General features: G+C 41.1%; 1 protein-coding gene across 1 annotated transcript in view; it reads right to left on the bottom strand.

The window, feature by feature from the left end:
• LOC147696877 (N-acetylated-alpha-linked acidic dipeptidase 2-like) overlaps positions 1 to 14,643 on the bottom strand; it is a 699,908-nt gene that overhangs the window by 473,814 nt on the left and 211,451 nt on the right. The window contains exon 4 of the mRNA XM_086933985.1: positions 829 to 946. Within this exon, the coding sequence (XP_086790111.1) occupies positions 829 to 946 (118 nt within the window). The remainder of the gene's footprint in view (positions 1 to 828; positions 947 to 14,643) is intronic.

The following is a 14,643-nucleotide window of genomic DNA, read 5'->3' as shown; positions in this document are numbered from 1 at the left end:
GATACAAGGAATGAGGAATGGGTGGTGCATGTGAAAGGCCGGCCCCCATATGTGACAGACACATTGAAGCAGAGCTCCAAAACACGTGTATTTTCAAAAGTGGGCAGGAGAGACAAACCTTGCCACAGCCTATCCCCAGCCACCATGCATGACCTTGCGCAGGAATGAGGCAGTGTGTTCTTTGCTGCGAACGACGGCTTGGTGCACAACCGCCATCAGCGAATCATAATGAGGGTCCGGGTACTGGGGCTACATAATGCAGTCCTTAGGGCTGGAATTGGCGGCACCAGGACAAAAATCTGTCCTCCATGCTTCCAGTCTCCCATGAATCGCCCAGTGCGGGTAATCTGGTGGTTCTAGGCAACAAGATATATAACAATATTATTAAATATATAGTACACTTGCGGGCCAGAGAGTGCACTCAATTGGCACGGAGGCATCTAGTCTCAACCTTTTTTGGCCCCATCCCACAACATCACAAGACATCCAGTTTTCATTAAGAAAACCCACTACTTCCACACTGGCTCTTTCAATTACAACTCACAAACCAAGCTGTGGTGTACCATGGAATCCTCAAAACAGGGTCAAACCCCCATTGACACTGCATGGCCACAACAATGGCAGACTGCCCACCCGATAAATATGTTTGATATAACACAACACAATTCTTTGGAGTAGTGTGGTATTTAATTGGGACACCCTACTGTCACCTGTGTCTAGTAGCAATAAAAAAGGTAAACCCTCGTGGAGAATATTTCAACTCCTTTCATAGAACAGATACATTCACAACAAGTAACTCAACAAGCAAAAGTATTAGAGGAGACTTACCGTAAGAACTTTCTGATATTTTCTGCCTTCATTTCAGACACTAATTGTGCTCTCCTGTTGCTATGATTTTCTAAGGTTTCTGTCTCTTTGTTAGATCGACTGGACCTTGACAACGCACCTGGAAACATCAGTCAATGAACAGAAATGTTAGAAGGGAGGATCTCAGCAAATCGAACTATTAACATTATATCTCCAACATGCACTGTACCACTTTTTCCTGTTTGGTTTCTTACACACAGAGAGTCATTTATTAGAGAAATTGGCAAGAGAAAAGTGTAGAAAACTCTTCTATTCATAAGATAGTTATGGCTGAGGATGATTGGGTAAAGTCAACTAACATTGCTGCATTTTAGAATACTTTAAAAAAACATTTAAGCGAACGCAACTTAAGTAAATATGGTCGTCTTTCCCCAATTTGTTTGCCTTACTCCTCCATTTTTGCGGATCCTGTTTTTATTGGCATTAGTACTCTGCACTTTATCATTATCAACCAGTGCTTAAGTGTGTGTGCTCACTTCCTAAAACATGATAACATTGACTTACACCCAATTGGCATATTTAATTTACATATAAATCCCTAGTAAAGGGGTACTAAATCTACCTGAGGCATGCTACTATTGAGTCTGCAACACTAATTGAGCTACCCACTTAAGTAGTCTGGTATAACATGACTCAGGCCTGACATTGCAGCCTGTGTGTGCAATTTTAAACTGCCATTTCGACCTGGCAAAATAAATATTTTCAATATATCTTAGGGCACCTTTATGTGCCCCATCTGCCGCACTGCAATGTGGGAAAACTTCCCTCCTTTAAACCACTCCTTCCAATCTTATTCAATATAATCTTAAAACACCAATTGTACTCAATATTTTCAACACTTTTCAATATTCATGAAAACACTGTGGAGATAGCGTCCTTTCACCTTCCATCTTCATTTTAGCATAGACAAATGTTCACTGAGTGCCCATCGAGCCTTTTTCACAGAAACACGCGCAATCAAAGGTGAAGCAAAACAGAATAGGCTTGCCACATAATATACCAAATGCAGTTCAAGCCTCATAGGCTCTTTGACAGGGGGTTTCTGCAAAAAAATAAAAACAACTCAGCTAGTTGTTCCCTGCTGGCCTCCGCTCCTCAATCACAATCCTAAGTAACTCACCATGCACCCAAAACTAGTACCACCCACTCACCTCACAATTCCCATGAGATCCTTAGTGCGGCAAATGGGGAGCGTAAAGGCGCCCTAAGATATATTGATAATATAAGCTGTGTGCTGGGGCGGTACACAGCAACTGTTCTGCATGCATTAAAGGACGACATAAGATTGAAGAATAAGTTTATACAAGGGAAGGAGTGCATTCTCTACGTATTTTTCTTGCTTTGCAAAATACATCTTTTGCTAAGCAAAAACCTACCTTTTTAATATACAAGCCATCCCTAGAGTAGGCTCTATATTGCCCATAGGGCATGGTGCAGTTTATTTCAAAAGTTTGACATGCTGTTTCAGGTTTTACTTTCCTGGTAGTAAAAACTCTTAAATTCGGTTTTCACTATTGCAAGGCCTACCTCTCTCATAGGATAACATTAGGTTACTTTATCACATTAAATATGTCTGTTTATGACTTTAAATTGGGAGCAAGTGGGAATATGGAGTTTGGCGTCTAAAGCATTGTAATTTAAAACCCTCATTAATGGTAAAGTCAGATTTTAAGTTGCAATTCTGAAAATGTCGCTTTTAGAAAGTTGCCATTTTCTTGTCCCAATCATTTGGTGCCTGCAGCCTGTATTGTGAGTCATACGACAAGGTGTAGCTAGCAATTGGTCTTTGTGTATTACTCCCAGACAGTGAGACAGAGGGGAATAGTTGTTGGCAGTATGGGCCATCTTTGCTTTGATAGAGGGGAGGAGCCGTCACCTACCATCCATACACATCACAAAGGCTCTGCCTCAGGACACTCACAAAGGGTTTCAAACAAGCTTGGGGTCAGGGCAGGGCAGCTAGAAATTCCAAACTCCTCTGAATTATTAGGCTCTGGAGGTTTGCACCCCATTCATAGTTGGCACCATGTATAAATATTGGACCCTCAGACTCAAATCTTAAGTACACATCTGGTCTGTGAAAGAAGGACTGCTGTTCTCCCTAAGCTAATTGCACCAGCAATCAGATCTCTCTTCAAGCTGTCAATAGAGACAGGGAAAATGTAGTTGGCCTGGAAATCTGCTCAGAATATGCCTATTAAAAAAAAGGCCAACATGGACTCTTTAGTTCTTGCAAATTACTGGCCCATCTCCCTGCTTCCTCTTCTTGGAAAGCTGATGGAAGGACTGATTAATGAACAGCTGCCAGATTACCTTGAAGTAAATCAGATCTTGGACACATCTCAGTCTGCGTTCAGATTGGAGCACAGCACGGAGACAGGCTTGGCAGCGGTGTTGCACTCCTAAAGATGTCCTTTCGATGTCAACACTCCATCTAAGCTTGTGCTCTTATAATTGACCGCAGCTTTTAACACTCAGTTCCATGCTAGACTATCACAAGGCTAAATGAAATAGGCATCTATGGGACAACGTTATAGTGGTTTCAAGACTTCTTGCAAAATCAATCTCAAGTCATCTCGCTGGGGACATTTAGGTCAAGAACAATGATGATTAACAAGGGGGTTCTACAGGGCTCCTGCCTGAGTCCCACCCTGTTCAATATATATGTGGCCCCACTTGCAAAATTCATTAAATCCTTCAGCCTTGAAATTCTGCCCTATGCTGACAACACTCAGCTGATTATCTCCTTTGATAGAAATGTGACTAAAACAAATGGATGCCTCTCCAACGGGATGAAAGCAATTGCAGAGTGGACGTCACACAATTATCTTCACTTAAATACAGAAAAGACAAAGACTATGGTATTTGGGAATGTCCAACAGCAGTGGACGCTGGATTGGTAGCCTCCTGAACTTGGCTATGCTCCCTCTCCCTGTCATGTAGTAAAAAATCGAGGCGTCAAGATAAATCAAGTCCTTACAATGAAGGCGCAGCTTTTATCCATAACAGGTACCTGCTGCCACATGATGCGGCTGCTTTGGAAAGAACTTCCTTTTCTTCCGCTAGCAGCTAGAAAAAACCCTGGTGCAAGCTCATATTGTTAGCAGGCTTGACTTTGTCTCATTTGCCGAAGCAAAAAGGGAATTGCCAAAGTGTAGACCGTGCAAAACACAGCAGCATGGCTCATTTCTAATCTTCCCTCAAGAGCCGCTGCTAGTCCACTTTTGAGATCGCTTCACTGGTTGCTGATTAGAAAGCCAATTGCATTTAAAATCGGTTTGACTTTTAAGAAAGGGCCTGGCTACTTACAACAAAGGCTTAAACCTCATCGATCCCCTAGTGCAGAACCTGCGATCTAAGCACAAAGCGCGGACTACTATCCCCACATTCGTCGGTCAAGGTGTGGCGGCAGATTTTTTTTCATACCTGGCTCTCACCTGGAATAAGCTGCCTTTCCAGACCCACACTGATCTGTTTTCATTTCAGTACTATTTGCTGCTACATGTGTCCTCAGAACCGAGGTACTCCTGCAGGGGTGATTAGTGTGCAACAGCAAATTAAAGTAATCTAACATAACATATCATAATTGCTCTGTAAAAAATGTCCAAATGCTCAGAAAAGAGTGGTTCATTTTATAAGTCTGCTAGACTGTTGGTAGAACATTACTCTAGTGCTGTAATAAATGTATGCAGGTTTTTCAGTGGCCGCGTTATTTTTTCTTAATCAACTGTGTGACGTCATTAAGAATATTCTGTCAAAACCTCTCCAACCTGTTTCAGAGCAGTCTCAAGGGTTTGAGGTGACTTGTTCAGCTACTAATATTTGCCTGAGAAAGGCGATGGCTGGGATTCCTAGGGATCTCAAGGTGATCAGGGAGACCAGACAGGTGTATAAATCGTCCATCAAGGTGAGAAAGTGTTCTTTGTATTGAAAAGATTGGAAACCCCTTGAATCAGCCGCTGCCCAAAATTGCAGCAAGGTATTTTAGGAAACAGTAAATAGGCTTCAGCAGCAAGACGTTTCACCTAACCAACTCCTAATCTGCAATGTTTCGGGCCAGGAATGTGTTAAGAATTGTATCCATATATACCAACTGGAGAAAAATAGAGTGTGTGAAGGTATACTACAACAGCATCTTGCCCACTCCACCCACCGTTAAGTCACTGTTTGGGAAGTAAAGTATGCACTCGGATTTAGTGCAGGTGGCAAGGCGCTGGGACCAGACAGGATCCCCATGGATCTTTTTTATGTGATTTGGTTCTATGGGGCCCCTTAATTATGAGTTTATTTAATAATTATTTGTGTAGGAAGATCCCCGAGTCTTTGTCCCCTTCTACGTTAGTGCAGATCTTCAAGAAGAGTGATAGAGGGTTGCCTGAATGTTATAGGCTGATCTCCCTAGTAGACAGCTCTGTTAATTTTTAGGGAGCGTTCTCTTCAATCGATTGCAGTCGTGGGCCAGTGACAAAAAAAATTCTATCACCTTGCCAGTATGGTTTTCGCCCAGGGCTAGGTACAGTGGAGCAGTGCTTGGATCTACATCGGATAGCGAGTAGATACACTATCACTAAGAGCTGCCCACTGTACCTGGTATTTATGGACTAGTAAACCACTTTTGATTATGTAAATTGTGGTGGATGTTAATCGAATTAGGGGTAGAAGTCCCTTTAGTCAACTTTTTACACAGTCTTCAGGAGCATTTAGGTGCTAGGACATGATACGGGCAGCAGTCAGGGGAACTCTCGGATGCCTTTCCACTAGTCAGTGGGGTACGCCAGGGGTGCGTATTGGTGCCCCGGCAAAAATGTCCAACTCTGCGGTCCCCGCATTATTTTTTGTGTCATCATTTTTTATTGGAGTTCAAAGATAGGCAATTTCATAGGTTACAAAACAATATAATAAATATAAATCAGTATGTGACAAATTATATACATTATTATATGCGGACAACACAGTTTTTTTGGCTAGACCACCATGTGTACTGCATATCTTATTAGAATCTTTTATGTCATTCATGTGTACCCATGACATGACAACTAATTTGAGGAAATCTCACATAATGGCTTGTGGGCCCGGTAGAAAAGCACTGACAGCCTTAAAACTGAATGAGCAACAACTTAGTGGAGTATGGAACTTTTGCTATTTCAGGCAAGTCCTGGCAGCCACAAGTAAACGCAGCTCGTCTGAGGCTTGGAAGAGTGGCAGACTCCCTTTTTAATTACGCCAAAAAGGATGGTAGGGCCACTATTTCCCCCCACCTTAAAGTATATCAAATGAAATGTGTCCTTACAGCATCATATGGAGCAGGGGTGTTGGAACACACTAATGCTACTGTCGTCCAGACAGAAGAAAACAGAATCTGTAGGCGGTTAATGAATATCCCGTCTTCTAGTGCTAATTTAATTTTGCACTCTGAAATAAATTTAGAATGTATTTTAGAGATCATCAAATTGACACCTCTCCTGCTGTAGGTCAGTGTGTGGAGTAATATGGAGGCAAGTTTTAACAGAGCAGTATCAGTGAACTGCCTTAACCAAGATAATGGTCTTTCCATCCCTTTGGTGAAGTATTTCAGGAAATCTTTTGCCGACATTGGTCTCCTTGGATTGTTTAGGACCCCTGGTTCAATTATTAAATTTGATAAGAGAGTGGTTAAGACTAGGTACACCGAATGGACTACCTCGCAGAGAATACAAGAGGTTAATATTAAACAAACTATTAGTAATGACTATTTTACTCTTGCGACAAGAGACACATCACAGTATCTTACTCTGGAGCTTGGGAGTTGGGAGAGGTCTCTTCATTTTAGATTTAGATCTGGAACGGTCTGGAGTTTAGTGTGCTTTTCTGATCAGGCAAAGGTTTGGGAAAGCTCAGTGGCCCCTTGCTCTTGTAATGGTATGGCAGAGCAATCCCAGTTGCATTTTACCCTTTTTTGCAGATTCTATTTCAAAATTTTTCAGCTCCTTCGTAAACCCACACTGAAAAAGTTAGCCTTTCAGAAATGTAGAGAGGCTTTAATCTATCTTCAAACGCTAAAAATCCCGGATAATTGTTATAGGGTGTGTGGATTTCTGAAAATGGCCATATGTCGCAGAAAGTCTACGGAGGGGAAATAGGTGGGCAGGCCTGATGTTTGCTGGGTCAATGTATTTTATCTGTAGTTGGTCATGTATGAATAGTTGGATTTTTTTATTGACTTTTATTGGTTTTTAATATGTGCATAATGAGAATGTTATTGGATGGGTTATCTGTAATTTATCACAATTGTTTTTAAAGCTATAATGTACTGTTGTGTTTAGTCTTATGCTTTGTGGTCTTTTTCTAAAGATTGAATAAAGATTTTGAACTGAACTGATGAACCACTTTTTATTTTAAGCTATGCGGTGGTATGATATTTGGCTGACTCCTATTTCCAATTCAGAAATCAATTACCATTTTGTTGGAAACATTTATTAAACACATGGATCAAATCAAAACTACAGCTTTGTTAAAATGTAATAGAGCAAGTCATTTTGAACCAAATATTTTGTTCTAGAGGAGTGGGGTCAACATCAAATGTGTCTGAACATGCCAACTAGATCTTAATCTAGCCAATACAAATGTCAAACGTCAAGAATTGATGTTATTTTTTCTATGCACGTCATTGAAATATTGACTTGCCACAAAGATCCATTCAAAGGGATGAAATTTCAAAGAAATAACTTAATCATAACATGCAATAATTTGCGTATGTGAAGTCCCAATACCATATCAGAGCAATCGGACAGTTAAACAGTGCGAGTTAGATTGCCAACACATCTTAATCCTTGTCACTTAATCAATCCTACTCTTTCTGTGTTCTCTGACCTAAGGCGATGAAAAAATACATAGTTCCCTACAGAGCATTCAATTATTTGCCTTTCATTAATTTGCTATGGTGCGTTATCCTCAGAACGGACAAATTCCACAAGCAATCAGTAACTCTGGCCTTGGTTATGAGATATTCTTGGCTAACTCCACTCCTCCATATTGATTTAGAATCAGGAGTAGAAACAGAAATTATGCACCTGTCCTCACAGAAGCCCTGCCATGACCAGTGGGCTCTGCGTCGAAGTCTGTTATCAATGACTGCCAGTGAAACAGGATGGCAGTGGTGTGTTGTTGGTATGCAACACTTATGAGCAGAGAGAATCTTCCCTTTGTTCCATACTTCGTGGATCTCCAGGACTTCCAGGCATCCCCTTATGTGTTTAGAAGGAGGCCGTTGAGTAAAGACACCAGAAACGGCAGCTTGCAGATAATCCTAAGGAATGCCCAGTAGAGGTGAAATGTGGAATCCATTGTGGTGGATCACAAGACTGAGTTAACACATGTTTTCCTACATAGCTTATCGGTGGGTCAGGCATTCAGCATGATGGCCAAATATTGATACCTTCAAGCAACCTTCCCCGCCCAGCCACAGTCCACTCACCTCCCTAACTGCGACAAAAACATACTGGCGGCATTATGTGGGGTGTAGTCCAGAAACGAAGGGCTAAAGTTGTCGCCATTGAGAAAGCTTTAGTTGATAGTACTTTTCAAACCAATTCGAACTTATAATATTAATAAATATTCAGTCTTTCAGTCATTGATTTGTTAGGGGTGGGAGGGAGGGGGCAGCCACATTCTTGTTTTAATTAGCTTCCAAGCCAAGAACCCAGAGCTAATACGTATGTTGCATCAACCGATAGGTCTTTGATTCATTTTCAAAGGGTTTACCAGGGACAAATCATATATCCTTGAGTTTATATTATCAAGAAAATGGACAGGACAGCCTTGTCTTTTAAATTCGAAAATATTAATCAGTGAATCAGCCATTGCACTACTGATCAACTATACCATATTGGATTTTCCAAGTGCACCTCTACACTATGCACAAGGGTTTTAAATGAGCAAACTACTTGCCCATTGCAGGTCTACAAATTGTATAAAAACGTGTGATGGTGATAGCCAGAATTAAAGCATGCCAACAATATTATAATGCTACAAAGTGTGGTGTTTATAGGGAAAACCTGAACTAAGGCATTATCATTGCTCACAGAGTTTCAGAGTCACTGAGATTTGTGTTCACCGAGGAGCTCACTATTTGAACCCCAAGTCATCTCATATTTTCACAAACGTGATAAAATGCGCACAAGTGCTACACAAAAGCAAATAAGTCTTAAAAAACATAATTGGATCTGCAAGAAAATGCAGGACTTGGGCAGGGAACTGATACACTATAAGAAAGCACATCGCAATTCTCACTTTTTTGGATTCCTTAATGCCTAGACATGCACATTATTCACCCAGCTTTGAACAGATGTGTTTGAATAACATAACACTATTAGCAAACTACTCTCTAGTTAATCACCAATACACATCAGTCTATATTCACAGAAGTAAAGCTTACAGGGCAAATCATTGCTATCTTTCTTAGGGTGCACAGTACAAGGGCTTGTCAACAACAGAAGAAAGCAAAACTGGCTGCAAAGCAGCCCAGATGTTTGACTTTGACACCAAACTATTCATCCAAAATAATAGCTATTCAGCACAATCTAGAGAAGTGCAAAACTTTTGCCTGTTTCACTAAACTATGCCCACAAATTCATGTGGGCAACTTTTCAAACGTGAGAGTACGGAAAACGGCGTCAGATACACACAAATTGGTTTGAAAAGTGATAAACTTATTGCATAATAATAATCAGAGATATGTATTTTTGTTTTTTCTAAAGCCCGAGTGCTGCTCCATGATTGCTTTGAAAATATTCTGCACAATCAATTTGCAAAATAATGCTCTTTATCAATTAGTATTTGCTTAGATAACTCCAGCTTTAACATTGTAATTAGATTTCTACGCAGTTCATCAACGCCTTTATAAACTTTGGGGTGTCTAGTGTCACCCCGTAGAGCTGCCTCCTTGCTCCTCCTTCACTGGTAAAGCCCAGAGACTTTGGGCAGAGTAGTAAGGAGAGCAGACACTGTCCGTTTTTCTTGCAGATATGCTCAACGCTGCCTTTGAGTTTCCTTTGTTATGTGAAGTTTAAATGTTTGCATATTTCATTATAATTAATACTATATAAATGTAGAGTAACCCATTGTGGGGAGAACATGGAGATTTTCCTTTTTTATGCTACAGTCTCCTATTAGTGATCATAAACATTAATTGTTTATGAAACCGGTGTTTCCATGCCCATATTTCAATACATTGGTTATAAGTCTTTCCATTTAAGATGTGGTCCACACTTGCTGATTTTTAATTTTTTTTTACACATGCCAGAGTTGAAGATCAAATTCAGTAACGTTCAGCCCCAAAAAATTAGTGAGCACGGCCGAGGCTAGGCAGGTGTGCTTCCTCCCTATATCTACCGTCTACAATTAGATGTAATCCTTGATGGAAGTCTTTGCATCCAAGAGTTTCTCGAGCCCAATCACCGTGTACTTCCTGTGACCAGGAGGCTGCTTCCTTCTCATCTGCTGCTCTGATCGGTCTCTGACCCTTTATAAACATGAGGCATGTGAACTCGCATAGAAGCCCCGCCCGTTTGGTCCGTCCCCACACACACTAGGGTATGCAACGTCTTCCCGCCCTTTCCCCCACTGTGATGGACAGCTCACTCGAGGGACCTTGGCGCCTATGGGCGCGTTGGTAAAGTTACAGACACACGTGGTCACTGGAGACAACTCTTCTGGCCCTTAACGCAGCTGTAGTGTAGCAAAAGCACTATACATTTACCCAACGAGGTAGAACTTACTGATTAGCCAGTAGAAAGTACTCAAGTTGAGCAGAGGTATGGCACAACACAGTGGCATCTTCGTGGATAAATATGCAGGCAGGATTCATTCTGGCATGATGCTCCTGTCACAAAAATTAAACCTCAACAAGAAGCACTTACAGATATAAATAAAGCAGGTGCCCGAGTTGAAGCTCAAATTCAGTCACGCATTATAATCAGCCCAAACAACTAGTGAGCACGGTCTAGGCTAGGCTGGTGCGCTTCCTCCCCATATCTACCACCTACAATTAGATGTAATCCTTGATGGAGGTCTTTGCATCCACGAGTTTCTTGAGCGCAATCCCTGTGTACCTGCAGTGACCAGGAGGCTGCTTTCTTCTCATCTGCTGCTCTGATCGGTCTCTGACCCTTTATAAACAAGAGACATGTCAACTCACATGGAAGCCCCGCCCGTTTGGCCCCACACACACTAGGGTATGCAACGTCTTCGCGCCCTTTCTTCACTATGATGGACAGCTCACTCGAAGGGACCTCGGCGCCTTTCGGCGCGGTGGCAAAGTTACAGACACACGTGGTCACATATATTTGTGCAAATCCGCGAGTTTGCTGATTTTCCCCATACTTACGTCATAATTTGCCAATACGTACGCCAGACTAGCAGAGTACGAATGATCAGCAGGGACAAGCCAAGATATCCGCTTTTATCAAAAGGTTGGCAGTGTAGCGATAGATGTATTATCACCTGGAAGCAAGTTCCAGTGCATGGGTGCTAGAAAGGAATAAGCTCTACCCGCTGTTCTGGACCACTTAAACCTAGACGAAAATCAGTCTTTTGTAGGCTGAGGATCAAAGGGTATGAAAAGACTTGCAAACCCAGCGTCTCTTTCTAATGTAGTACAGGGCAGAGCTGTTTACAGCTCAATAAGCAAGACACAGACTTATGATATTATATGCCTCTGAATTGGCTGCCAATCGAGGTCTTTCAGGTAACTAGTGTTAGTGCTGAGAAAATGGGATGCCTAGAAGAAGTCGAGCATCGGCGTTCTGCACTATCTGAAGACACTGCACAGCATTTTGAGAGGCAACTAAATAGAGAGAATTGATCTAATCCAGGCGAGCCATAATGAGTGCTTTGACAACCGGTTTTCTAGAGGGAATTGATCTAATCCAGGCGAGCCATAATGAGTGCTTTGACAACCGGTTTTCTAGAGGGAATTGATCTAATCCAGGCGAGCCATAATGAGTGCTTTGACAACCGGTTTTCTAGAGGGAATTGATCTAATCCAGGCGAGCCATAATGAGTGCTTTGACAACCGGTTTTCTAGAGGGAATTGATCTAATCCAGGCGAGCCATAACGAGTGCTTTGACAACCGGATTTCTAGAGAGCTTAGCCAACAAAGGCAGGCTTTTGAGTAATATCTAAGACAATAATCGCGGCTTGCTGCTTTAAAAAAGAATGCTTGGCAAAAAAGTGTTAATCATCCTTTAGACCACCTACATTTCCAGCAGAGTTTGCAGGTTTAAGGTATGACCCTATCATAGATGGCCACCAAGCAAAAGACCACACCGAAAGCTTCTGCCCAACAATCAGAACTTCCGTCTCATCTCAACTGACGTTCAAGCAATTCGAGCTCATCCAGTTAGAGTCCGCCATAATACAAGATAAGGTATGGCCCAACATAGATGGCCACCAAGCAAAAGACCAAAAGACCAGACAGAAAGCTTCTGCCCAAACAATCAGTACCTCCATCTCATCTCAACTGAGGCTCAAGCAATTTGAGCTCATCCAGTTAGAGTCCGCCATACTACAATATTTGAAATTCTTTTGGGTTTCAATGCAATTAGTAGAGACTATGACATTTAAACCCCCGTCTAACACTTCTTCATAAGGTTACTTTTTTTTCTTTTTCTGAGTTTTATTTAGCGTGAACTTGACTGGTAGGTATCTGGTATCAGAGTGCTTCACATGAGCACCAGGTGCGTTGCACAGGACACATTCATTTTGTTTTTTAGGCACAGGGAGTTTAAGTGATTTGCCCAGAATCACAGGATGTTGAGTGTTGTTACGGAGACTCAAACCCAGTTCCCCAGTTTTGAGGTTGACCACCCTATCCGTTAGGCCAGATCCTCTCCCCAAGGTCCATTGACCTGATGGCTAGGAAACAGTATTTAGTTTGTTGAAATAAAGTAATGAGTGCTGGAGCCCAAAGTTTGTCTTGCGAGTCTGGCGACTGTGTTACTTTCTCTCCAAGTCAGTTTTCATATATTTCTCTTCGTTTTTGTTTCTTTTTTTGGACTCTCTCTTTGGCTGGGAGTCAAAGTCTAATGATGAAAAATTTGTCCTGGTTCCTAAAAATTACGGTAGGTACAGACGCACAAATGAAACACTTTCAGCAAGGGTAGTGTCAGGGATACAGACAGGAAGCTAGAGTAGCAACTACTACCTCTTGGTGCCCCTAGCCAACGTCCAGTAAAACAGACAATCATTAAGGTATCATGTGGCAAACATACAGAGAAAAGAGGGCTGATAAAGGCTCTGGAGAACCAGGAACCCACAACAAAAACTCCTCAATGTTGACAGCCCAGTATGAACTAATTCCTAACTTTCTTAAAGAAACGATCCAAAAAGGTTTTCACCCTCCACTATCTAAATTAAAGTGGGGAAAAGGCCAAATGTGTGTACTTCTAAAACAATAAAATAAATTACCATTACTAGCTGTCATTCCTTTGCCAGGATTTTCCAACTCTAGGCTCCCATGTCCAACCTAGGGGTTGTTTTGCAAACATGCAGTGGCATGTTCCCAATAATTACCCATTAATTCACCATGTTAATAAATAAGTCATAATATACAAATATTATATTATATATATATATATATATATATATATATATATATATATATATATATATATATATTTATTTATACACACAAATAGTGAACTGCATTTTTTTTTCTGGAGTTTTACATAGCGCAAACTTGACCCAAAGGTATCAGAGCCCTTTACATGTGCACCAGTTGCATTACACAAGGGCATATTCACGGGGAGAGTAAGGGATTTGCCCAGAATCACAGGATGTGGAGCGCCGTTACCGAGACTCGAACCCGGTTCTCCAGATTTAAGGATGAACGCCTTAGCTGTTAGACCACATCCTCTCCACATGTCCTTCATTACTATTGATGATATCACTGTGTAGTTTTATATTCTTGAGAAAAGTCCTCAGAATGTGTCTCTGCACTGTTGTCAGTGGATTCTATTAACCTCTGTTGAGATGTGAATTACAAAAAATTACAGAAATTAATATTATATCACTGATGTGTAAGGGATTGTCAAAAATCCATCTGTCACACAAAAATCAAGTGCATCAAAGATATTCAGCAGCAGAGTGGTAACAAGGTATGTCACAGGAGGTACATTTTGAAGCACACTGTCTCAATCATATTACTAAAGCCTGGTGCAGTAGTGCACTGCCATTCACCAACAACACATTTTTCATTGAAATGCCTTCTAAATTTGCAAAGATAGACTGTTTTACTGATAAAACTGTACTGCACACAAATGATAATATGTGGAAATTGGAATCGCCAATTGTAGGGATTTGTATTGATAGAATTAAAACCTTTGTTCCCACCTCATTTCTGAATTACTAAAAATGTGCTTTATTTGAACTTTTCTAACTGCTGATGTATTCTAAAATATTTGTAGGGTTAATTTACTGGCATTTAAATTCGGTAGTGTGCTAGAAAACATCATACATTGTTTTCTTATTCACTCTCAGTATCCAGCAAAATTGTGAAAAAAATCCTCTAACTTTGCAGTCAGAGAAAGTAAGATAAAAACCAAGCTCCCTTTAGAAAGAATAAGTAGCAATTTGTCAGAAGATGAAGCTCGATATTTGACTTGTCTTTTAGCAAATGTGAAAAGATAAAAACAAAATGTAAATGCCCCTCTATTGCTCAACAATTCTGAAATCCAGCATTGTTATTTTGGGGGTGCCTAAGCACCCGCCACTCCCAAAATAAACAAGCTCATAACAAG

The sequence above is a fragment of the Lissotriton vulgaris genome, chromosome 8 (genome assembly GCF_964263255.1).
Source record: "Lissotriton vulgaris chromosome 8, aLisVul1.2, whole genome shotgun sequence".
NCBI classification, from domain to species: Eukaryota; Metazoa; Chordata; class Amphibia; order Caudata; family Salamandridae; genus Lissotriton; species Lissotriton vulgaris.
Note: the sequence above shows the minus strand (reverse complement) of the source record. Positions and strands in the feature narration are given on the sequence as shown.